General features: G+C 38.5%; 1 protein-coding gene across 2 annotated transcripts; it reads left to right on the forward strand.

Moving 5' to 3' along the window:
* Positions 1-1546: 1546 nt before the first annotated feature.
* On the forward strand, positions 1547-25450 carry ZNF326 (zinc finger protein 326). 2 transcript variants are annotated; one of them, XM_059854201.1, is made up of 13 exons: positions 1547-1688; positions 2156-2230; positions 7987-8113; positions 10177-10582; positions 13249-13447; positions 15186-15220; positions 16100-16187; positions 18413-18527; positions 19562-19709; positions 20037-20136; positions 21333-21463; positions 22356-22451; positions 24736-25450. In XM_059854201.1, the coding sequence occupies exons 1-13, from the start codon at positions 1673-1675 to the stop codon at positions 24895-24897; spliced, it is 1698 nt and encodes a 565-aa protein (XP_059710184.1). In that variant the 5' UTR covers positions 1547-1672; the 3' UTR covers positions 24898-25450. The 2 variants fall into 2 exon arrangements, with proteins under 2 accessions (XP_059710184.1, XP_059710185.1); XM_059854202.1 differs by lacking the exon at positions 2156-2230.
* Positions 25451-26677: the final 1227 nt, after the last annotated feature.

Below are 26677 nucleotides of genomic sequence, written 5' to 3' on the forward strand. Positions count from 1 at the left end.
AGAGACCCCCAGCATGCATGCAGGCAGCACACAGCCTGATCCAGCTTCTAAGGACGTGTGCATAGGGCAACATCCTTCAAGGGTCTCCCAGCACTTATCTCCCGGACTGCTCATGCGACTCACCAAGCCGACTGGCTTGGAGCTCATTACCAGCTCATATGCATGGAACACAGAACAGAGGACACGACCAACCACCGGAGCCATGGCTCTGCCCCAGCACACGGTACCTCTGGCGGAGCAGCCGGCCGTGAAGCCGAAGGCCGGCTCCCCTGGCGGGGATGGCGGCGCTGCCGGCGCGGGGCCATGCGCTCGCCTCTGCTGCCCTCCGGAGCCCGGCCGGCGGAACTGCGCCCGCCCGGGAGCCGGCTCCCATTGACCCGGTCGCACTCCGCCGCGGGGAATGAAATCATGCGTGCCTGCAGTGGAGCTTTTATCACTTCGCGGATGGCGAGAAACTCTTACGGCCACCCAAAACTGAAGGACGCCCTGATTCCCCGCAAAATCAAACTCCACGAGAGAGTGGCTTTGCTCGCTTTTACAGCCTGAAAGTTCACCCCACAGCCCGTCCTCAGAGACATTCTCCCGGGTTTTATGTACCAGATCTGCTCGTTACCATCCCATGTATTTTCCTTCTTTTTTCTTCCCCCCCCTTCTTTTTGTTTCTTTCAGGGTTGTATAAAACATTAAGAAACTCTAAGGAGTGGCATACTCCTCATGTGATCTTCACACGGGTCGTTGAAGATTTTTTTCATGATCATGTGTCTGGGCGAAGTCTGTTTCTTCAAATCTTTTGGCTGAATAGAGGAGCACAGTGTTACCTTACAACTAACCTCAAATGAAGTCTGTGTTTAACATCAGCCATTTTGAGTGTTACAGCGCAGCCTGTTACAGACACAAAATGCTTTGCCTGGGGACTGATGCATCACAGATTCACTGAATCACAGACTGGTAAGGGGTTGGAAAGGATCTTCGAGATCATCTAGTCCCAACCCTCCGCCTCCCTCAAGGACAGGAACACATCACACCTGACAGTTAAATAATCCATGCAGTAAAGAATTTGTTTCTTAGGTAAACCGGTGGTGTTAGGTCCATCAAAGGGGGCATCACAGAGGGCATTTCTTAAACAAACGGTTTATTCGCAAAGCCGCTTGGTTTGCATAACACAGCAGCGGCTCACACTGGGAACAGTCCGGGCCCATGGATAGGGCACCTCATGCCCAGGCCTGTGCAGCTGCAGGGGTGCCACCAAGGGCACTGCCTGACTTCAGCGGAGCGTACTCTGAACTACTTCACCAGGGCCCGCGGAGCATGTGTGGGAGGGTGACGGTGTGGATGTCTCGCCACTCGTCCTGCAGCGACCTCAAGCATGACAGGGCCCGCCGCCAGAACACAAAATGGCGGCTGCCAGGGCTCAAAATGGCCGCCGCGCAGCCTCCCTCGTGACCCAGCCGAGCCAGGCCCCGTGCGCGGCGCCGTACGCGGCGGGCCCGGGCCCGGGCTCCCTGCAGGCCGGCCCAGTCACGTGACGCGCCGGCTGAGCCAATCGCCGCGCGCCGTGGCAGTGCGTGCAGCGCGCGGGTCCCGCCTCGCCTCGTTGTGGTGGAAGGCGCCATTGGGAGCCGCCGGAGCCGCCGCCACCTTCCCGCCAGCAGCGCCCGCCGCCGCCGCCGCCATGGACTACGGGGAAGGTGAGGGCGCTCCCCCGCTGCAAGGGCAGGGCCCGGCCGCCGCCGCCGCTGCGGGGCCCGGCCGTGACTCAAAATGGCAGCGGCCGCTTTGTTACACGTAGGACGGACCCCCCTCACCCACGTCCTCGTCTTCCTCCCCCGCCGCCACTGCCGGGCTGGGGGAGCTGCGGCGGCGGCCGGCGGCGGGAGGGCTGCGCGGGAGGAGGGCCCTCCCCGGGGGCGGCGCGGGCGGGCGGGCAGCGCGGGCGGGGGCGGCGCTCCGCGGGGCGAGCGGGGGGCGAGGGGGCGGCGGTGGGTGGGGGGAGCGGGCAGAGCCGGGGGGAGCTCGGGGCGAGCTCTTTGAGGGGGTCGTGTCAGGAGCCTGGAGATCCGACAGGAGAGAGAGCCGCCTCTTGTTGCGGCTCCCTGTCTCTCCCCTCCAGCTCTTGCTAAGCACTAAGTCATTCTCACTGACCCATCCTCTCCAGCTGAAGACAGAGATTGGAGATTCCCAGATACCCCCATGCATTGTGGTGTGAACATGCCCAGTGGGTCAGTCTCAGGTATGAGCTATAAATACGTCTAACCTGTAAAAAGAGTTGGGGCTGAACAATCAGTGTTAACAAAAGCAAAAAAGGAAACGGGTTTTTTAAAGTGCGTGACATGGTTTAAGTGCTCATGTTGTTTTCTGGACGAGTTGTAACTGTCTGGGAGTGAGACTTGATTTTCATCTTGGGCATGTCAACATGAACTGCACGTTCCAAATGAAAAATTGTGAGATAAAGGAGTGGGGATGGAGGGGGTGGGGTAGAAATACAGACTTTTCTTAAGATGATGTTTTTGTTTTTTTTTACATAAACCAGTATATTCTTACAGAGTGCTATTTTTGTTGAAAAGAAGGTTGTTTTCCTTTTTTATATAAACTGGAACCTGTAACTGCTTGGGTTTTATTTACTTTTTGCCCCCCTAAAGTTTACTTTAACTAACAGTTTGGAAAGGAGTATAGAAAAAACATGCAAAGCCAAGACCAAAAGCTACCTCTTTTTTTTGCACTGTCAAAAATACTATGTGGATAAACCAAAATGGAGTGCACATACTTTGGTAAGATGATTAAAGTTAGGAGTTTAGAAAAGACTCAAGAAATGTTTTGACATCTCTTGCCAGCGTGCAAGCAAGTGTTAAAAGGATCTTAATATAAAACCTTTACTGATACTGTATCCAAGCTGCATTTACAGATCCTGTCAAGTAAGTGCTTGCTGTTGCTTCTCTTGACACCCTTGCTGGCTGTTACATGGAAATTACACGTTGAATCAGATACATACATCTTTGATTGCAATGTAGTAATTTTTGTTACACGTTTCTCGAGTCTTAGCTTTTTTTTCCCCAATTATATTATTTTACGTTTATCTTTTTGCATAGTAAAATTAATAAATAGTGAATAAATAAATATATAGCCCCGTGTTTTCATCTTCTGTATTGAGTACTAATTAAATATCCACTTGATTTTTAGAATGAATAGTTATTCTTAAGTGCCAGTTTAAGTCTCTTATTGGAATATTCACTGTAACTGTTAACCAGAACTTGCTTTTCTGAAGTCTGATGACACAAATATTAAAGTGAATCCAGGCTCATTGTAGAGGAAGTAACTAATCAAATGTGTAGTGTACAATTAGAGTGTTCCTTTCATGTGCCTCTGTAATAATAGTTTTCTTTGTGTTAATTAAGCTTTGTGTTATTTGTAGTTATTACAGAAGTTTAATTATGAGGTATGCAGCTTGAAACTTGCCATGACTGTTTATACATTGTATGTACATGAGCAAGGCATGCATAAGAATTGTTTTACCCAGGTTCTGTACTGGGGGCTGAAGGCTGTTTTGTGGGGTTCAGTAGACAGGCAGCAGAGGGTAAATGCTGGGAATTCTCATCGTTGCCTAGTTTTCATTTGGGCTCTTGGCAAGGTTCTTCCTGTTGGAAACTTTCAGCCAGTGGGAAGCACTTTCACTTGTATGTCTGACTCCTGTAATTGCACCATTGTCCCTTCCTGACGGCTCAGCTTGAGCCCAGAATTGACATGCTGCTTGGAATAAATTGTTACTATTGTTAGCAGAAATATTGTTAAATATTCATGTTAATATTTTTGTTACTGCAGCTCTTGTCCTTTTAGTCTGGAAGGGAGGATGGCCTAATGACAAGGTTGTGATGCTAACAACCTAGACATAGTGTTATGAAAATGTGATGTGCCTGGAAAGAATACTGCTTCCTATTGCACAGCAGACCCTTAAGCTTCTGGTAGTCAAAATTTAGCTTTTTTAATTGATCATTTATTTTGCAAGATCTTTTTCATTTTCTTTGCCTTTTCATATGCTTCACATGGAGCTCACTGTTTAAAATTATTTCTTTATGCTGTGAATTATTTCGATGTTCTCTGCTCTAAAGATTTTTCTTTTAAATTGAATTCTTTGTACCAAGAGATTCTGAGTCTTACCTACTGTTTGTTTACTTTGTAGTTCTCTTCCTTTGGAAAATTTGGTTTTTCTTTACTGGCTATTGAGATGTATTTTGCAGATATCTTAAATGAACTCTCCACCAAAAATGGCCTTTTTTTTTTTTTCCATTAATCTGAAGAAATACATATATGTTAACATTTTAATTTTTATATTAAACTTGTGTTTTAGTATACCATTTTTAAAATTTAGAGATAATATATTATTTTCACCTTTGATGTAGCTCTTCTCCCCTCTTTTCAATGCAACTGATAAGTTAAAAACCAGATAGAAGAACTTGCAAAGAACTATTTCCCTACTTACTTTCAATGGCTCATCGATCCACAGGGTATTTATGCAAGAAACTGCAGATGCCAAAACCTGATTTATTTTGTTAATGAATTCTTTGTTTCAGATGCTTTGATAATGCCTTCATCTCAGAGGTTCACTCTCTTGTTTTTAAGCTTTAAGAGCAAATATGGACCACTGTTCTTTAATTTCTTTTTAATTGGTTTTCATAGATACACAGATATAATGTTTCTTTAATATGCAGTTACTATTTAAACTTAAATGAACTACTATTCATTTGAATTTTTGGTTCAAGACACTGGAATGCAGTTCCTGGTGTTTTTTCTCTAGTGCTTAAATACAGGTTCTCTCAGCATGTGAAACAATTTCACATTTAGTGAAATTGTTGCCTGCACAGACAGGCAACTTCTCTGTATCTCTTCTGGTGGTGGCAGTGATTATTAATTAGTTACTACACTAAGGTCCTTTCTATTTTCTTTTATCTAAGTGAATATTTACTGTTATCTTGTATGTTTCCTCCTTTTTAGGATAAAGCCTGTCTGAAGAACATACTTTGAGAGGAAAGTTTAATACCTGAAGAAATAGTGTACTTGTTAAGTTGAATGCAGTTTCTTTGTCATGCTCTGGGCATGAAATATAAAATGTAGGAATCTTTGGTAAAGTTTACAGCTGATGACTGAGCCAGGAGGGCAGTGGTTGGAATGATAGGTTAACTATCAGCAGTGTGGAACAGTTAATGAAATAGTTGGAAGGAGATTATAAGGTCAGCTTCAGTAGATTAGGTCAAAAGTGTCTGTCCTACCTCACCAATGTCCTGTATGTCACTCTCTGTTTGGAGGCATGGAACAAATAGTACAAGTACTCCTTTGGTATATTTATATGCCTTCACTGGTTTGCACCTTGAGGAGTTTCCCAGTCATAGTCTGTGTTTGACATGCTTCGAATTTCTTGTCAGTTGATTTATTCAAATTCTGTCTTAAATCCCTGTTAATCATTAGTAACTTACTACTTGTGGCTTGGTTCTGGGACTTTTATGTCTGTTTTGTGAAAAGTGACTTGGATCCTTCTTTAGCTTGTTACTTGTAAATTTCGTTTGCTCCCTCCAGTTTCTTGCTGTAAACCATTCAAGTGATCATCCCTCTTCATGTCTTTGTACCTTTTGTACCCTGTGTTAACCATTTTCAAATGTGAGTATATTATAATGTAGGTAAATGCAGGGCAGTGAGTCTGGAAAGGGATGAATAAATTGTTCACTGGTAGGAAGGAGATGGTGCTGATGTCTTGAAGGCAGGGGTTTGAGGATTTAGGGACTGGCATAGCTCTGTAGCAAGACTGCTGATGTTATATAACATGAACTGAGTAAGGAGTGGTGAGCAAGTGTGGATGTCAGAAGTTATCTTGTGATTGTAAATTGTATTTTAGTGTTTGCTTTCATGCTAAAAAGTTTAGACTAAAAATATATTTCAAAATGATGCTTTTGAAACCTCTTTTTAGAAGAGTTTTTTGTACATAAAAGTTTTTGTGTTTTTCCAATACTGAACTGCTTCCATATGCATAACATTGGTCCCTACTTCCTGTGCTGTGTTAGAATTGCATGGCAGTGGCAAGGATCTTGACAGAATGTTGTGTTCTTCCTTGTTGGATGACTTGATTCAGTTCTCAACTATTAACCTCACTGATTTTGTGCCATCTTAGGGCCTGTAGATAATAGGGAGCCAGTGAAACTAAGGTAAATTATTGGGTGCTTTCAGGTCAGGTATGTCAGTTTTCAGAATGTATGTCTTTTGATTAGTTGTCCTGTATTAAAAAACCTAACAACCTGGATCTGAGATTAAATGATCCCATGGTCAATCTTAATTTTTGTGAAACTCTGTTCATTTTCTTGACTATCTTCTCTCTTTGCTGGTCTGCATCTTTGTGTATACAGTCTTGAGGGTAATGTACTAGATTAGGTGGCAGATTATTCAGAAGAACCAGAGAGGAGCATTAGATGTTTTTATTAGAAGTCTCATCAGTTTATTTTTTCTGTAACTTTTTGCAATTTAAGTTGATGATGGGTGGTGCTACATGATTAGTATTTTGAAAAGGTTTTTTAGTGCTTTGGTTTTTGAATCCTTATTGTATGTTCAGAATATGAAAAGGTACAGTGTGACTTCTAGTTTTTTTTTCTTTTCCCAGAAATATCATCTTTAATTTTTTAGAAAGTGCCTATCATCATTAGAATAAAAATTAGCAGTAGATCTTTGTGTTGGAGTCTCTGTTCAGGCATGCTAAGAATATCTATGTAAAAGTGATACAGTCATCTTAATATAATTTGCAGAATTTTCATTGTTGACAGATACAAGAAAATAAATTACAATGACTTGGTGCTAACAAGAACTAGGTACAAATGGGATATCATTTATATTTGTATTTTCAGCACTACAGTTATTTTCATGGAATGATATGCACAGAAACTTACAGTATTTCTTTAAATAGGACAGCTTCTTATGACTTCAGGAGAGCTAGCTGTCCTGGAAAAGTCAGTGATTAACATGTGGAGATACTGAAATGTATAAAATATTCTCTCTTGTCATAGTAAACAGCTACTTGGTTTTGTTTTTATCCTTCCTGTGTTCATTGTGTATTTCTTCTCTGTGTTACATTTTCCTGTGAATCTTGACTTGCCAGGTTTTCTTGGTATCACCCAAACCTTGGTGTTGGTTTGTACTGGGAAGCAGTTTTGGTCTCCAGAATGCCAGTGAAGTGTGCAGATTGTGTACATTACAGGAAGACAGTGGATCATAATTGTTGTGCAGATGTGCAGCATTGTTTTAGTGCTTTGAATTTGAGTGATTATTTGCCCAGAATTTTTATGTAGACCTTCCAGTGCTGAGGAGGAAGTTGGTTCTTTTGCCAGACTTCGTTACAAGATGCTGAGATGTCATGAAGTGACATCAGTTTGACTGTGAAATACCAGCACCTTAGCGCAGTTAGTGAGCTGTGGCTCAGTGCTGATTTGGGTGGATTGTTGTTTGTGCTAGGTGGCAGAAAATTCTTTTGTTTGACTCTAGCCTATATAGAGAGACTGCACTGCAGCATGACAGCTTGTAACCTTGACCCAGGGTCTCTCAGTGAGAGTAAAGGTTTCTTGGGGCATTGGATAGAGAGAGCCTCTGAGCTCTTTGTATTATGAAAGGGTTGGAAGTGGTCTTAATTCTCTACAACTTCAGACATATTCTACATCAGGTATCTTCATTTAATTCTCTTAATTTATGACGATTCCAACTGATGGAACAATAATCCTGAGTTACCTGCTATTGGGAAAAATTAGGAACTTTATTCCAGTCAAGAGGTGCTCAGATGATGACAAAAACACGTGGCTTCTCTAATCATAGTGTCAAAATTTGTTTGCAACTGTCAGTTTTGTATTTTGTTTGTAAGCACTGTGGCAATGAGTAAACCTCTTACTTAAGAATTTAAGCTAGAGTACTTAATAAGAATTCTCACTTGCTTTCTTTATAAACATTTTTCTGCTCTTTTTTTAGACATGGACCGGGATTATGGGCATGGAGGCTATGGTGGCCCACGATCCATGGACTCTTACCTTAACCAATCCTATGGGATGGAGAGTCATGGAGGTGGAGGCGGAGGAGGTGGTGGTGGTGGTAACAGGTAAAATAATCCTTCAGTTGTCCCAAGAATCGATCAAATCCAATTTAAGTTTAAATCATTCTTCTAACTTAAGTGTTCCTGAGGCATGTTGTTACGATTTCGTATGAACACTTTCATTTTAAGTCTTCATGTTTGATAAATACTGGCAAATACTAAACTGTAAGTGCTAGATTCTTGTAATAATCAGCATTTTTGTGGAAAAGTTTGATAGCGGAACAGTGCGTCTGATTGAAAATAGCAAAGGTTTTTTTTTCCAGTATTGTCTAGCAATTTGCAGCTGATTGGCCTGACACACCATTTCTGACATAGCAGACTAGACCTAATTGGTTTAGTGTCTTAGACTGAATCTATCAACATTCCGTTTTCAAGGAACATTTAGGGTATGTGTTCTTTGGTTTAAATGTGCAGTGCTCAAGTGGTCTTGGTATTGAATCTGAAAGTCATGTCCAGATTATTTCATTGGAAGGTACTGATTACACTTGAAACTGTGTGCATGTTCTGGGCTGCCTTGTGAGATGGAATAGTCTAAAACTAAAAATTCTGATGCAGTGGTCTGAAAGTTGTGTATTTAATGCTAGGGTACTATTTGCTCTTTCAGATGAAAACAATAGGGAGCAGCTGATTTGATTTAGGTCTTAAAATTGCATTCAAAGAAGCGTGCATTTCAGAGTAGTGATTCTATCTTGGAGGAGATAAAATGTGAAGAAAACGTAGATAATCTGATGGTTTTCTTGTGTGCATCCTTGAATTTTTGTCTGGCTGCTGCCAGATTACTGTGTGGTTCCTGTCTGTAGTCACTGTGGTGCCACTGGGCAAGGACAATACTAAAGAGGGAGGCTGGAGAAGTGTTGTGTCTTGCTGCTTGTTCTATTAAGCATTTTAGTTAAGTATAACTTGTTTAATAATGAACATTAATATTGATTTGCAAGTCTGAGCAGAGATTGAGGAATGAGCCGTACCTGCCATATAGTAATCTGCCTATGATGGAGGTTGAATGACTACTTGGACACCAAAGTGTCTCTTGCTATGTAACCTAATGTTATGCATGGACTTTTTCTAGTGTCATTTTCCCTGTGTCTGTGAGTCTTCTGTGATGAACAGATTTTAAAATGAAGGCATTCAGTTTACTGTAGATACAGTTAGTAAGTTGAGTCTCTTGTAGGTTGTATTTTATCAGATAGGGGATTGTCTTTCCCAACTGCTCAATCACCCTGTTATAACCCTGCAGGGACACTAATGTGTTTCCCTTCCAAGCAGTTACAGATACTGATTTCTAGCCTGACACTGCCCATGTCCCAGGCAAAGCAAACTCTTGATAAATAGCTGAAGATTGTAGCTCCTTGTTGCTTTACTCTGAAATTCCAAGGACTCTTTTTGTGTCCGCTGTGCATGCGTTAGGGAGACTTTGAAAGTCTCGAGTTGCTAGACCTAATGGTCTGCAAGTGAAAGCTGGATACGCTGAAGACCATGAACTTCTTTGATTGTGAGACTGAATTTTATAGGGAAAAAAAATTCAGAAAGAAAAAAATGTGAACAGAAGAGCATATGTATTTTTCCTTTACAGTGAGAACTGTGGGATACTTGGAACTCACAACTGTACCACTAAAAAAGCCAAAACTTTTTTTTTCTTTTTTTTTTTTTTTGCTCAGTTCAGAACTAAGCTGCCTCTTAACTGCTGTTTAACTGTTAGACTGTGAGGGTATGATTTTGAAGAAAGGGGAGTTTGACTAGGCTTTGAATGTCTGTAGGTGATTATTTTTGTGAGACTAGGGCTGGGCTCCAATAATGTTGTAGTAATAAATGTTGCTGAAAATTTAAGTAAACAAAGTTCAGGTATACTGAACTTTAGAATTGTTTGTCGCAAAAATGGCTCAGATAGCTTTCTGTCTGGTCATAGTGTGAATTGCCCAGCCCTAATCAAGATTAAACAATAACACAACTGTACAGATCAGTATAGTAATAAATTGATTTTAGTTGATAAATGTCAACTGATAACTTGTCTTTTGAAATGTATAACATTAGTAAGCTTACTTTTTTTTCTCCTCACTGTGCAACTTTTCCAGGTTTGGACCTTATGAGTCTTACGACTCCGGGTCTTCTCTGGGTGGGCGAGATCTGTACAGATCTGGCTATGGTTATAATGAACCCGAACAAAGCCGCTTCGGAGGTAGTTATGGTGGTCGATTTGACAACTCCTACCGGAATAGCCTTGACTCTTTCGGAGGTAGAAACCAGGGCGGGTCTAGCTGGGAAGCACCTTACTCCCGTTCAAAATTGAGGCCTGGGTTTATGGAGGACAGAGGAAGAGAGAGTTACTCTTCCTACAGCAGTTTTTCTTCACCCCATATGAAGCCTGCACCTGTAGGCTCTCGGGGGAGAGGAACGCCTGCTTATCCTGAAAGTGGATTTGGAAGCAGAAACTATGATGCTTTTGGAGGACCATCAACAGGCAGAGGCCGAGGCCGAGGAGTAAGTACAGAATCTTTTCAGATTCTTTTCACTAGACACTCTTTTAAACCCTTTCAAGACCACTGCTTTAAAATGAATGCACTGTTCAGTACAGTGTGGGGGTTTTGTCCAAGCAAACGATCGTGGTTGACAATGTTGTTTATCCCTTTGAAGCTGTCTTCAAGTAGAACCCAGTCCCTCTTTCTGCTGAAAGTAATGAGTAATAGACTAGTTGATAAGGTTTGTTAAATCTCTCCTTTTGTTTGAAAGGTGAAGATAAAAGTAGTAGGTTTGGTCTAAAAGGGATTAAAAGGACTTTCATTTTTCCTTGCAAACACTAGCATCTCTGCTGCTGGTGGGGAAATTTTTGAATATTGTGAAAGTTGAATTCAAAGTCTTTTGAAGTTTTGAGTAGGTTAAAGGTGCAATGTATAAGCAAAAAATAAAACCCAGGTTGGGAACACTAGAGCAGTTTTTGGTTCATGTAAAGGGAAAAGTTGAGCTAATTCTTTAATATGTGGAGTACATGTTTTATCAAACATCAAGTCTTCTTTTAAGCTTAATTCTTATTCTGACTTGTTTACTGGAAGGGTGATGGGGAGGAAGTGGCAAAGGTGAGTGGCTAGCAGTTACAGTGACTCTTTCTCAGAGTTAAAGCATGGTTAAAGGGGCATCATCAACTTGAAATCAAGTCCTTTCACAGAACTGAAATTAATTTCCGCACAGTGTGCCTGGCCCTCTTACTTGTATTCGTTTTGAAGACTGAAGTTCTAAGTGCTTCTCAGTGGATTCCTTTGCAGTATGGGATGTAAAAAGTGTATGTCCTAGAAACAGCATGATTAACTGTATGCAAAAGAGTGATCAGTTTGAGGAAGTAATGCTTAATGTTAAGTGACCTAGGGGGAAAAAAAAAATACAGCAGAAGAGAATAAAAAAACCCCAAACCTCACAGAAATACTAACTTTAGGTTGATGGTGTCCCTTTGTCTTGGTTTTATAATCCCAGTTTTGATTTTTTTTTTTAAGCACGAAATATTCAGTGAACACCTTTCTGCCTGTGCCTCTAGGTGTAACTTACCTTTTAAAATTCCTGAGCGTGCTCTATTTCTTTGGGAAGTGATTCTTTAAGTTTAAATTACACAGCTTGAAGTGTAGAGGAAAATTATTTTTTACTGGGTCTTTTATATGCTTAATATGTGTGGTGGTTTTGTTGCAGAAAGTCTACTTTGCAGCATTCTTGAGTATTGTAGTTGCCATCTTCAACTTTTAGCTCAGATTTGCACATGGCTGTTAGCTAGCATGTAGCATGGTATGAGAAAAAGATTCTAATCTTCATTTCTCTGCTTGTGAAGCTGAAAATGTTACATTCTTAAGCCTTTATGCTGTTCTTTCAGAACTCATTTGGATCTGAAAGCTTTGTGCAGAGTTACAACTGAGTTCTTTTTTAATTTGCTTTTGAAATTTATCCTTTTAGTCTTTTATGTAATAAAGGAGAATGTAAAGGCTAGACTACTTACCATATGTAAAATGCATTGCACCTTTAATAGGTAGATTGTCTGTTCAAAAAAACCTGAACTTGAAATTATCCATTGTGTACTTCACGTCAAATTTCTATCTGATGTAAATGTACATGCTAGGCAGTCTATAGCTATCTCTGCTAAATAAATTAACATGAAGATCTTGTGCATGGACTTCTGATTATGGAAAGTGCCTGTTTTGGTACATTCTGTCTGTCATTTAAAATCTGCTTTAAAAAAGTAATGCTTTCCTTAAAGGTTTTGAAGCTATCTTTATGTTCTTTTGACAGTGTAATACTAATTCTCTTCTCATGGAAAGAGATATATTTCTGCTTATCCAAGTCACTCATCCAGTCTGTGGGCTCTCTTCTGCCCTTATTAATCAAGTAATTAAGTTAATATTAAGAAGTATGTTAGCACTTGAAAATATCCCCTCTTCAGATTACTCATTTATTCTGTGTCTTCAGAGAGGTAACTTTCATATACAAGTATCCACAAATGACTGTACATGATTTTAGAAATAGTGGAAAGGTTTAGTCTTTCAATGGAATTTTCATTCCTATCGCTGCATTGGTTTTTTTTCACTCTCTTCAGGCCCAACTTAAAATTTCTGGTTTATTGAATTCAGTGGAAAGATAGATAAGTGAAAGAATGGGCTTCCTTCAATTAATCAGTATTCCACAGTGGGCAACCTTTACTCAGTTTTCAGATCCCTAATTTATCATTTTGTGTAAGATGCAAAGCAAGGAAGCTTTTTTTTTAAAGCTTCTTTTTTTTTTTCTTTTTTTTTCTTTTGCTCTGATTTTTTTTTTTAATTTTTTTTTTTAAATTTTTTTTTATTTTCCCCAGAGGGAGATGGAATTCATTATCTAGAGAATCTGAAGAGAGGAGCCAAGATGTTAGGCTGAGATATGACAGATATGTTCATTGCCTGGACAATGGTTCTGAATAAGCAGAAACAGAGTTTATACCTAAGTATTAGTTCTACTCAACAAACACCCACAAAGCCATTGCACAAACAAACATCAGACCAGGAGCTTAAGTTTCCTCCTGCATTTTGCTCTAGAACACAGATTTTAATTAAGGTCACAGTCATACTGTACCAAGTAGTTGTTTTGTTGACATTGCTTTCATATACTAATACCTTCCTCTTGATTTCACAAATTTTCAGCATATGGGAGACTTTGGCGGAATGCACAGACCTGGAATTGTCGTTGACTATCATAACAAACCCAGTCCTGCAGCAGTTGCTGCAAGAGGAATAAAAAGAAAAATGATACCACAGCCATATAACAAACCTGGTGGGACATTTATCAAGAAACCCAAAATGACAAAGCCTATTTTGAAGCTGAGCCAGAAAAAATCACCTAGTAAGTAGCAAGTGTCAAAATTTTTAAGTTAAAATTACTGATTTTTTTAATTCATTAGAAATTACTTTGTTTTAATATTCAGGAAGAGGGCCGTATGTGGTGTTTTGTAATTCTTTGTTTTCTACCTTTCAAACAGTCCACAGTGGATTTTAGGAATTTATGTGTCTAACTTTCCTACAGCAAAGATAATTTGCTAAATGATACTAAACATTTTGGTGTGTTCAGATATGTACCATTAAAGACTATCACACTGAGACTTCATGACGGTACTTCATGGAGGCAAATTTTCACCACTAAAAATCATGTCAGAGCTCAGGTTGTCTGAAGAGACAATGCCTGACAAATACTAAAATGTGCTCTTGCATGAGCCTGGGCCATGCTGTCCAAATGCTTTGGATATAAAAAGTAGCATCAACTGCAGTGCAGTTAAAATAAAGATATAAGGCGTGGGTGAAGAGGAGAGGGAAAAGGAGGGAAACTGCAAAAACGGCAAAAACTGTTACATAATAATTCGAGAGGCAGAAAGAGATGCCTCCCACTTGTAAATGAAATGCTCTAATGACAAGAAGAATTGTAAATGAGATAGATAAACTAAATGCAAACTGCAAACAGTATTAGTGATGCTTGGTTTCTTTAACTTTTATAAAGATATTCTACAACTCTAATATTAAATTTTTATATTGCAGTCAAAGTTGGAGAAAAAAAGTCACTAGTGAGGTTTGAATAAAGTACTCGCTTTGAGGGAATCTGATCTTAAGTATTATATATTGTGAACAGTGTGTACAGTAGTCAGATTTTAGTTTTTATGCTTGTGATTTCCTAGTAATTCTGATGTGCAGTGTTTTATGTAGTTTGGTTTTAAATCACCCATGAAGGTAGTTTAAAGTTGCTATAGCTCATAGCTTACAAGGCAAATTCACAGACTTGGCAGAGACTTGGAGGCATAAATTCTGGTTTTGATTTCGTTATTCTGGTTACTTTATTATGTATTACATAACTGTTCCCTTCACTGTAATGTCAAGTGTACTGTACCAGTTCCAGGAACTGGCTGTATAGAACATGCTGCTCTGCCTTTTGTATAGGGAACTTTATTGGTGGTCTCATCAGCTTGGTTGTTATGAAAAGGGTCTCTAAAATGCACATCCAAGTTCTTTCAGTACTTTTGTACATTCTCCTTTCTAAGCTACATTTAGGCACAAGACTTCTAATTTATAATTTTGTCCCCCTCACTGGTTTCCACAATCCAAAGACCAATACACAATATTGGGGTTACTTTAGAGTGGAATATATAGTGCCTGTAAGAATGCAGCATGTCCTGTGGCTCTGAGATTAGGGGGAAGAAAATGTTGTGTAGTTTAACACAGTTTCTGAAACTTGAACTGAAAGACCTAAACAGTATCATGTAGTTGAAAACTAAAAAGTGGGTAACAACTAACGGAAACTTTGAAGTTGGTATCTATTGTGTGAATGAAAATATACCTCAAAATTGTATTGTCCTTTCAACCTTGAAATTCTTGTTTTGGAGTTAGATATAGGTGATTGCTTCTAAAAGTGTTTAGTTTGTATTTCTAAGGGTAACTGGTTTCACATTTAACAGTATTACTAAACCATGTTAAATTGTAAATGTTGACAATCTTCCTTGCATAACAAGCTGATTTTTTTTCCTAAATATCTTACTGTCTTTAAATGAATTGTCAGTGACAGCACTTTTGCATTGTTTCTCATTTTATGTTAATAGACATGAAGACATCTTACCAGGATTCTGCTGTAGAGGTAAAGATTCCCAGAACTGGAAAATGCTTTGATTCTCTGAGAAGTTTGCATAGTATACCTGAAGACACACAGTTCTTAAACTGGAGTTACCAAATTGAACATGAAACTAGATAAGATTTTCTGAACATAATTTTGGTTTTTTTTCACTTTATCTAAAACTGTCTTATTTTGGTGGCAGTTGATTTTGAGTGAAAGATACACCTTGTGCAGATAGCCTAGAAAGTGAATTTTAAGGTGTATTTGTAGACCCTGTTTGTGTAATGCACAAGAGGGCTCTCATATGAACATTTCTCATATTGCCACAGGTAGACAGCTTGAGCTCATGAAGCTGTGGCCTGCTTGGGTGGGTACAAAGGAGATCACTAAACAGAAGTGAGAGGAATGGCTAAGACATTAGACTCATCAAAGAGAGAGAGAGTAAATAAAAAAGGGTCAGTGTTAAAAGGTACTCTCTGTTAGGATGGGAAGATTAGTCCCTTCCTTCCAGACAGATCAGTTGCAACACTATGTGAGAATGTTACTAGTAAGCTAAGCATGTGTCTATATATATCCTGGTTTAATGTTGCAAGACTGGAATGGCATTTCCCTTCTTTTCGAGTGAGGGTATTAACACCTTCTCAACTAAGTAAAAGTCTGGAGTGGAAGTCAAAATATTTATATAGAAAACTATTTTGATTGTGAAAATGATTTAGTAAGGCATTTTAGAGAAATGCAGAGCTAGAAGTGTTTGTACATGGAGTTCCCCAAGATAATTCACTTTCTTTTGTTGTCGTATTTAAAAATTAGCAAGTAACAGATCATTGGAAATAATGTAAATTACACTGCCTTCTGGATTTAGAATATATGGCTTTTTTTAATTTATGGATTTGAATTTATTAGGAAATTGAAGTTGATACAAGTGGTGCAGTTGTTATATATGAAGACTTCACAAGAGATGCTTATGATCTTGGATATCAGACTTTTGGAGGTAAGTCAGTTTGCTTTGTCAGGTAAGGTATTGTAGGTATTCTGTTTGTGAGACTTTGAGAGATTACATTTTTAAGCCTGTATATGACCTCTAGTAGTTATTTGGTAGCATGGCTGCCTGTTTTTTGTTTAAAGAGTTTAAAAATGTAGGCTGTGGAAATATGGTTGTTTGTAATATCCATCTGTAACTTGGTTGGTTTTTTCATGCTTACTGTGTCTCTGCTCTCTGATTATTTCAAAATGTTGTCATTTGCCTTTTTTTTAAAATTTTTGTGGGGAAAAAAAAAAATTTTGTGGTTTTCTATACCTGCTGCCATTCCATTGCTTGAATGTTGTTCATCCCGCTGGTTCCTCACCCATATCCTGTTATTTATCCCACTAGCTGATCAACCTCACCCTTAAACCCTAGGTGAGTCACTTTTAATAAAGTGAATTCAGTTATCTTGGAGAGCTGCTGTCAGGAATGTGGGGTCTATTTCATGTACAGTTTTAATGGAACAGGTTTATTATTAGTTTACAAAAATCAGTTCAAGTGTGTATTAACTGTAGTGATTCCAGACACATAGAAAAAGAAATCCAGTGATAAGGCTGAAATTACTTTTAGTTCCCCTTTCCTTGTATGCTGCCCTGTTGCATATGGCATAGTCTCATTTGAGGGCAAGGAGGGCTGGAAGTTTGCAGCCAAATGGTGTTTCTTTTCTTGAAGTAATAGTAAATATTTTGAGTTTATTTTTAAATTGAGTTTCTTTTTGTTTTAAAAGTTTGCATAAGTGCACTGAAGGAAAGAGGGAGTTTTTAGTTTATATATAGATTCAGGTCTCCATTCCCCAGCTTCTCACAGGACAGGAACGTCAATTTATGAGGCCATTTCACACCACAGAATATCATACCAGATGGTTTTTACAGCAGTAAAACAAGTGGTCCTTTGAATATTTCCAGGGTTAGTGGTAATGCACTAAATGAAATTTAAATCCTGTGATCAGTATGGGAATTGCCTCTGTGGGTAGGTAGGTGTTTTTTTGTTTTCAATTTGATTTTTTTTAAAAATAGTCTCATGGACAAGAGTTTTTCTCCTCTCTGGATCACAGTAAATTTTGAAACTCTTTGCTACAAAATGATAAACCTTGGGATAATCAGGAGCTGTTAGTCATGAAGATGTTTTCAGTATTCAGTGACGCTTCTTGATCCACAGAGTGTTTTGCAGTCTTGGTGTTTGTGCCTGATGCTGTTGTATGTTCCTTTCTGTTGCTGTTTGGGTGGAGGTAGATTTCCTGGAGGCTGACCTCTCTTCAAAGGTTGAACTGTAAAAGAAAATGAAGTAGTCTTCTTCATTTTGGTCTAAAACTACCCAGTGGATAATATTCTAATTGTTTCTCTTTGTCCATAGACTACTAAAGACATAACATAAAGGCACTTATGCAAAAAGTTAGTGTCCTTGGAAGTCTTCAAAGCTGTAGAACTGAATTCTGTTAATTTACTCATTGATACTTTTACTTACATGCCAGGTGGTAATTAAATCAAGTTCTTCTCTGAAGGCCTGCTTGGGTGCTTTGTTGTGTGGTGAATCTGTCTGTCCTTGTCTCTCTGTCCCCCCTGCACCCATTAACTGGTTTATTTCTTTGGCTGAAAATCTTTTTAATATTTTTCTGTGAAACCAAGTGAAATCTAGTGGGTAAAAATAATGAAGTTGTTGAATTTTGGTTTAGGTGCCACACCTTGAAGCAACACTGTCTTGTCTCATTTATGAGAATCTTTGCTTTCACTTTTGGGAACTGCCTTCTCAGTAGACTAGACAGCCTTTAGATAGTTTCCTTTTATGTAAGGGGACTGTAGCAGTGGTGCTCTAAAAACATGGGAGAGTTTTACTGTGTTTTTCTCTATGTGTTTCCAGTTACCTTTTTCTGGTCACTTATTGAAGACGCCTTTAATAGCTAGGTACAACAGGGAAGGAGTTGCTTTAACTTAGAATTTCTTTTATGACTGTAAACTAGAGTGTAAAACCTTAGCTGGAGAGCTGAAAGCAAGTGTTTAAATTGGCTGTCTCTAGAGGGGGAAAACAAAGCAAAACTTTCAGAACATTTGAGAAAGCCATCAAACCATTGATGGTTGTTAGAGGGACTTTGTCTGCATTTTGAAGTGTTTGTGGAGGAGACAGGGAGGACAGGTAGTTCTGCTGTTGTTTGTTTGTTTTGAATTTGGTTTTTAATCCTTCAATTGTATGTTAAGATGGCAAAGGAGAAGTTAAAAGTGAGGAAGAAGAAAAGCGGCGGATTGAGGCCAGAAGAGAGAAGCAAAGGCGTAGAAGAGAAAAAAACAGTGAAAAATATGGTGATGGATACAGGTTTGTGATGTAACTTCTGTGTTGTGTACAGTGTCTTTCTTGCCCTTAATGCCTCTCTAAGAACACATCTTTTTTTCCTTTGGATTGATTTTAGGAAAATAAAATGCAAGAAAGAAATGAGGGAAAGATCTCCTTCCACACCCTTCAACTTCCCCTGCTCCCCAGAAAAAGCAAAAAGCTAACCCAAATAAAGAAAAAAACCTCAAGCCAAAACCTGGCACCCAAATTCAGTGGCTTAGAAGACTGGGTGTTTCATTGGACCACTGTTCTATCAGAAAATCCACTATTTATTAACCCCTTTTTCCCCACAAGTGCATCAGTGCACACTTAAGCAGATTAGAATGGTACTGCTTTTGAAATAAATGTTCATGTTGACTTAAAAAGCTGTTAGAAATTGGTTTGATTCCAGTTTTATATATGTGTGTGTATATGTATCTGTGGTCAACTATTTTGTAGCAAAAATAAGGACATAGGTTTGTAACTTTCTTAGTCTTGCCCAGTGGCTGCACTGTACAAAACTGATCAATGTCAGTGCAATATATGATTGTAGCTAGTGTTAGTGAGTTTTCCTCATTGTACTGAGGAGTTTATATTTACTTATAAAGATTATATAGCTTTTGTATGGAAATAGAGCTTTAAATGAATTCTTCTAATTACTTAAAATTAGGATTTCATGGCCTGGTTGGACTATGATTCTGTGCCTACGAGATGTACTACAAAAGGTGACAGGAAGTAGAGAGCTGCAATAGATGAAGTCACAGAATAATGTGGCTTTTAAATGCCTGGCTTCTGATTTCCGTAGATTTTTGTCTCCTAAATAGCTAATTTGTTACTCTGACACTGGCCTGATTTATATTTGATTCATATAGCACTTCACCTTCGTAATGGAAAAGCTCTAGGTTTTTTTTTTTCCTTTCTTTTTCACTTAGGCTGCTTCAAAGAATGCTTTTCCTGTTTCCTTTCTGATTGGGTTTGTCAAGTGTCATTGTTTTGAGGAGTTTTAATAGTAATATTTAATGTATTTCTCTTGATAGAATGGCATTTACTTGCTCATTTTGCAAGTTTCGAACGTTTGAAGAAAAAGAAATTGAGTCACATCTGGAGAGTGCAGCTCACCAGGAGACGTTGGATCATATCCAGAAGCAAACAAAATTTGACAAAGTAGTGATGGAATTTCTTCATGTAAGACAGCTGGTTTTGATCTGTATAATACTTCTACATGAGAATATAGTTACAATTTACCATTTATTTTCAAAATACACTTTACTTACCATTAATCATTTTGTAGATGACTTTTGGTGCAGCACATACTACTGCACGTTCAAGCAAATGAAGCAAATTCAAAGTCTCTAAAGTACTGTTACTTTTACAGCTGAAAGTAGTGCCTTAAGAAGTAATAGCAATTATGTACTGTTTGTTATAAACTATTGAATTCTTAAAAACTGGGTTAATACTGGAATGCAAAAAATTGTACATCATAGGTATTTACAATTTTCTTCCCCTTTGTAGGAATGTATGGTGAATAAATTCAAGAAGACAGCAATGCGTAAGCAGCAGACAAGTAACCAAACGGAGAATTCCCAAACTGCTGAAAAAGATATAATGGAAGGTGAGTAATTTGGAACTCTCCTGGTCTTTTTCTCCTTTCATTCTTTGAATTTGATAAAATGGATGAAACCAGTTAGTTTTCACATCTTTTCTGTACCTGGTTGAGACTCCTTGCTCCGTTTCTGACCCCAGTGGAATGTAAGCCCAGCAGGAGATGGCAATCCTTGTTTGTTGGGTATCCAGGTAGCCTGGTCAGAAGGTGAGAACGTTGTGCTGGGTACTTGACAGACAATTCTGTGGGCTTTGCCACAGTCTTGTTCAGTATAAGGCATGAGGAGTGACAGCAGGTGGATGCAGTGGACTGAAAGAGAGAGTAATAAAGCAATAAGGTGACAGTGGTCAAGTACAAGGATTTGGAAAAGTGCAAATAGTAGAGTTGCTGTGGTTTGGAGGGACAGTGCTAAAAGGAGGAGCTGGAGCATTTTTTGGTTACCCAAGATGCATCTCGGCCTGGAATTTTTTCCCCTTGGCTGCCCTACAGGCAGTTTTCTGGAGCAGTTAATGTGTCCCTGCCTTGCTGTGCCATATCCTCCCCTTCTCTTGAGGGATTTCAGATTACAGGCTGCAACCAAACGAGACATCTTTATTTTAGGCAATGACTATTGCAGTATTACCTAATTTGAACTTAAATACTAAAAACTACTTAAAAATGGATATAGGCAACATCTTAACAATCCCACAAATTCTTTTGTACTTTCCTTAAGTACTGGAGGGCCTGTTTTCCTTTGTGGTGAGAATGTTCTGTTACCAAGCTAACACTTAAAATTGCAAGAGGAGTTGGATTCATGTGCTTCTTCCTGATGGTGAGGGAGGGCAAGGAATGAATCAGTTTTTATAAGGGCTAAAGTAAGTACAGTTACTTCAGTCAAGCTTTGTTTGCTGTATCAAAATTTGTATTTTTAAGGATATTAGCTATTGTTGATTGAAAATCAATGCCATTTTTGTGCTTTGCCTGGGTCACGTGTAGTCTGTGAAAAGGTGAAGTTGGAGTATTGAAGTGAAAAACTTCCTCTTCTAATATTGCCCTCAGAGAGCCTAATTTTCGTGCCTGAATTTAGGTGAATATTCTTTAGTGGTTCAGTTTGACATGTTTAACTGAGAGCTCCTAATTTTTGGGTAAAAAACAAACAGGCTACTTTTCCAGTTGCCTAAAGTAACACATTTTGTGTTAATGATTTGTTGCATCTTCTTTGGCAGGGGTTACAGCTGATGACCATATGATGAAAGTTGAGACTGTTCACTGCAGTGCTTGCAGTGTCTATGTTCCTGCATTGCACAGTTCTGTTCAGCAACACTTAAAATCTCCTGATCACACAAAAGGAAAACAAGTAAGATACGACATATTAAAAAAAATAGGTGAAAAGTGTTAGTTCTTGGTGCAAGTAATTTCTAAGTTCTTGTTCATGTGGCTTGTTCCTCTAGGAAGCTGTAATGTCCTTACTGCACTTTGTAAGTTTAACACCTCAGGAAGTAGCCAGCACTTAAGCGCCCCAGCTAATGAAATATTGGTGTGCTTAATAGCTGCCAGTGGAAAATCATGAGAGAGTTACTAGAAATCAGTTCTACATTTGATCAGGATTTGCTTTACAGAGTTTAAATACTGGAAACATTTTGTTACTCAGATTGAAAAGCAAAACACGTGTTTCTAGCAAGATAGACATACTGTCTCTTTTCTTGGCCATTATCTTTTTAATTTGAAGACAACTGAGAGCAGTTTAGAATTAGCAGTTGTGTTGTATTCGTCTCTGTTAAAATTTATAGTGATAAGCTTTAGGACTGGTAGGAAGGTTGAAAGAGTAGCATGAGCATGATAGTAAGCAAGATTGCCAAAGTTATGGGTTTTTTCATATGAGCTTCTGTGATTGTGGAATGTTGTAGAATGTTTTGAGTTGGAAGGGACCATGACAATGAGCAGGATCACCTTCAACAATATGCTAGACAGTGATGGAGAAGCCTGGATGTTGTCTGTAGATGAGAACAGATAGCAGCTTTTAGTCCCTTATATAAGCAAGATACATCTTTTGATCAAGTTAAAGCAACAAGCTATAAACACAACCTAACTGGTTAGGTTTATGTGGTTTGGATTTAGATGCTAAGAACAAGCAGTTCACACTATCATATGTTCATTATTTTATTTACAGAAACTGACCGTGAATTCAAGTTCATGTGACAGTTGTTATAGGAACGTGATAGTTATTCACTGTCAAATTTGTTTCCTAGGCCTACAGAGAACAAATAAAAAGGGAGAGTGTTCTTACTGCCACCAGCATCTTGAATAATCCTATAGTCAAGGCACGATACGAGCTGTATGTGAAGGTAAGATGCAAATGGAAAGAAAATAATTGTTTGCCATTTTCTCCATGTTGCTAGAGTTTAACCTTGGTCCTCTGTCTTTTAGATAGCTCACAGATTTAATATATTCCATCAAAAATCATTGTCTCAGATAAATTATTTTGCAGCAAAAATTGCCACTATCAGATTCACCAGCTTTTGGTTGTCATTTAAAACTTGTATCTAGGCAGTTTTTGATTGGATTCTCTAATAAAAAAAAACCAGAACAAACTTCAGCAAACATCAGCAGTGTCTTTATATGTGATGTTAACTGCAGAGCACAAAACAGAAATTACTCCCATCTTTACATTTAGAGGCAAAAGCTGCAGCATGTGGGTTTGCACTGAAGTATAGTGTGCACACTACTCAACTACTTTTTACTCTGTAGAATTTTTAGGGTTCATGACAAAAACAAAAGCTTGCAATGGTAGTTGATGAGATGAAAGAATTTAAAAGGCACGGAAGCCTATGTTGCAGATATGTGGCATGAGAAACAGGTGAATTCATTTTAGCAAAATGGAGAGTTTTTTTTCTGTTGGGCAACTTTGCTAAGTGACTCTGTAGTACTGTTGTTAGCTATTTCTGAATTACCTTTAATTGGTTTATGATTCTGCCTGAGCCATAACAATAGGACTCTTTCAGAGAAAACAATACTGTCTTTTGGAAATATGGCAAGGTATAAGCCAGTGCCCAAGTTAATTGTGATTTAAGATGTCAGATTAGTTGTGCTGAAAAATTATGTATGGATGGGTGTGTGAATCATTTTCAGACAACTGTTGTGTATCTGTTAAGGAAAGGTTGTAAATGGCCAGATAGCAGAGCCTGTAATACCTGCTGGTGTTCCCAGCCACCTCTTCCCAGTTCCTTGTGCCTGGTATATGCCTTGTCCAATACAGCCCCCTAGTGAGAGACTGGTAGAAGGGAGAATGGAAATTTGCCATTCATCTGTTCAAAAACTGAGGAGAGAAAACTTGCAAGATTGTCTTCACAAGGAGACCACTGATGTTTTCACAATGCCTAGCAGAGATGTTTTCTGTGGTGGACTGAACTTAATACACTTTCACCAGAACCTTCTCAGTGAGATGTATCTGGCTCCTGATTGTGCAAATCTCTTTCATCTGTATTCAAATTTATAATTAACTGAGACTGAAGTAGTTCAGTTTTCTTATACAGCATGTGATAGAGCAGAGCACTCATGCATTTGGGACCTGCAGTCTTCCAGGAAAAACATGGTCTCAATTCTCTTTCTTTGGGTTAAATATAAATCTAAATTTAAAATTTCTCTTGGTTTTTAGAATAATACTGAAACCAAATTTTTGTTTCGTGGCATTTGCTGAATATTTTTATAGCTGTCTAATTTTTCAGTAGCCACCTGGAAGATTCTACCTGAGAAATCTAACTGGCGTGGAGAAGAAAGGACAAGGGGCATAGCATTCAATTTTTCTTTTGTATCTTGTTTTAAATAATACTCTTAAAATCCTAGTCCTGGTGCAGTTGGTGATTAGTGTCATATGTTCAGATCAGACTTGTTTTATCAGATGTATGAACATGAAATGAGGTTTAGTCAAGAAACTCCTAATAGTTCATGTTGTTATTATTCATTGATTATTCACAGTTCTTAAGTAGATGAACAGAGGAAGGCTGAGGTATGTTGTGCTGAGCAGTTGTATGAAATGGAGAAAATATGAACCCAGAATGCCAGTATGTTTAATGTACTGAGAAAAGTGGTTATTTTTCTAGGTTGACAATGGAATGAATTTCAGGATAGTCAGTGTAATAAAATCTAGATTTCTTTTTCATTTTTTGAGGAGTTTGCCTTTTTTCATAGAATTATTCAGAGTGCATGAAGACTGTAAATAAGGAAAAGCAGAACAAAACACTTCTGTTCCCACTTGGTTTTAATTGGGGATATAAAGGAAGCAGCTGTAGTTCTTAATTAAAACATGTTGAAACTTAAGCATGTAATTTTGATTTCTGAATGTTGAAGTGAAATCTGTGTTTAGCTTATTTGGCTTTTCTCAGTGCCATTTCCACTTTCATTGAAAGAGTTTCTTGGGATCCCAATTTCCCATGTGCATAAAGATGTGGTGTTGCTAGTTTTAAATCCAACGTGTTTTGATTTTCTTGCAAAAAACCCACAACTATTAAAAAGCTGTATAAAATAGTGTAGCATTTCCTAGTGGCTGCCCCTTTCATTCACTGAAATGATGAGTATGATTTTATATTTGAAATAAATATCAACGTGTTTGTTTTCAATCTTCTACTTCAGGGTGAAAATCCTTTTGAAATTAATGATCAGGCTCAGGAGCAGCAAACGGAAGAAGAAGAAAAAGCTGATGAGCCAGCTGAGGGGGAGGAAGAGGAGGAAGAAGAGGAGGAGGAAACTGAAGAACAAACTGACTTCACTTTAGACCACACTGAAGATAACTAAGTGCAAGAAAATGAAAATAAATTAGTGGGGTCAAGCCGGCTTTTTATTTCTGCTCTAAAGTGGCTCAGACTTTTTAATAGTCTCAAATGGATCTGAAGGTTCCCCACCATATGCATGCATTCCATTCCATGGAGAACTTGTTTATATAATTCCTCTGTGTTTCTGATTTTGTTAAAAGAAATTAAGACTATTTTAGTTGAGCTTTTTATAGAAAACTGACTGTTAAAGCTGATCAAAACATTGTGTTGTATATTTTTTTAAGCATCTTATTTTTTTGATGTGTGTACTGAAAGTTGGATAGAATTACTTCTGGTCTAATCAGTCGAAAAGGAGGGTGGGTCTTTGAGGTAAATATTTTAAAAGCTTTATGGTGTAAGCTTATAAATACTTACCTCATAGTACAGGATGAGTAACTTCAAAAATTGTGCTGTTGAGTGTGGCTGTTTGGGGGACTGCATTGCACTCTGTATAATAGAGTATGTGTTTATAATATGCCTTGTAGCTTTTTGTGATAAGATGTACCAGTTTGTAGCAATAAAATGCGTAAGAGGTATTACTGTTTTAAATGTCTGTAGTTTTAAGTATTTCAAAAATTTCCCCATGCCGACTACTAAACTGGTTTCAAATTAAATCTTGATTAATACTATCATTGAAGTTTGTAGTTTAAGTGACTCATTTATTATGGAGTTTTTATATATTCAGACTCTACCTGCCAGGACAGGTAAGTACTTGGGCTCTCATTGTGTGCCTGGGGGAAGTGTGCTTTTACTGTGTTTACATGTGGTGTATTCTTGTCTATCTTAGGAATTAACAGCATGAGCTGTATAACTTTTTAGGGTCTTGAGTGGAATCAATAGAGGAGGTTTGGTGCCTCTCATCTGAGTGGTCATGATGGTATGGAATGTTTCAGGTGGTGATTTGCATTACACACGAGTGGCAAAGTTTTGACTTGCATGATGATACTAATGCTATTCTTATTTCTGCTGGAAACATCCTGATACATTTTTAATCTTTCGTAGGACTGGATGGTGTTCTTGGTTTATAGTTGTGCTGAAGAGTACATACAACTTGTCTCACATTCTACCTATGTCAGGAGCTAGAACTTCAGTCTTTTTGCTCTGTGAAATGTTGACAAATACTATGTGGAGTTTTTGTTTGTTTTTTTACTGGCTACCTTCCAAGTTCAACCGTTTTCTTTAGGGTTGAACTTGGAAGGTAGCCAGTAGAGTAGTAAGAAATATGGGCCCTAATCCTTGCAGTTTGCTCACAGGAATTAATTGCCATATATGCAAGCTCTTACGTGTATTGCAGCCAAAATGCGCTAAGGTTTTTACCTACAATTATTTTTTGCTACATAATATAACTGTAGGATGATTAGTATCATACTTGTGTAATACTTGACTTGATTTCATGCTGTGTGAAGGATTGAAATCTTGAAACAAGCCTTTAGATACTCTTGCTTTGGCTTTTCCTGTTTTTGTTACAGCTAAGGATGTGAAAGATAAGAAGACTTACCATCTTCATTCCTATTTACCCTGGACATCTTCCTTGTGGACTCTAGAATATGTGTTCCAAACTGTTGCTGTGTCTGTAGAGTGAAATCAGTTTTCAGCTTGCTGAATAGAAGCTTTACATTTTCTTCTTGTTGTCTATCAGACTTTTACAAAAAAATGAAGCTTTTCTTTAAATGTATTTTTCAGCTTCTAGAATGTCTTCTGCTCTAAGTAGCCCTAAAATAGAGGATCCAGAGCTTTTCTTCAGTTGGTTATCCTACTAACTG

The sequence above is a fragment of the Haemorhous mexicanus genome, chromosome 9 (assembly GCF_027477595.1).
Source record: "Haemorhous mexicanus isolate bHaeMex1 chromosome 9, bHaeMex1.pri, whole genome shotgun sequence".
Lineage (NCBI taxonomy): Eukaryota > Metazoa > Chordata > Aves > Passeriformes > Fringillidae > Haemorhous > Haemorhous mexicanus.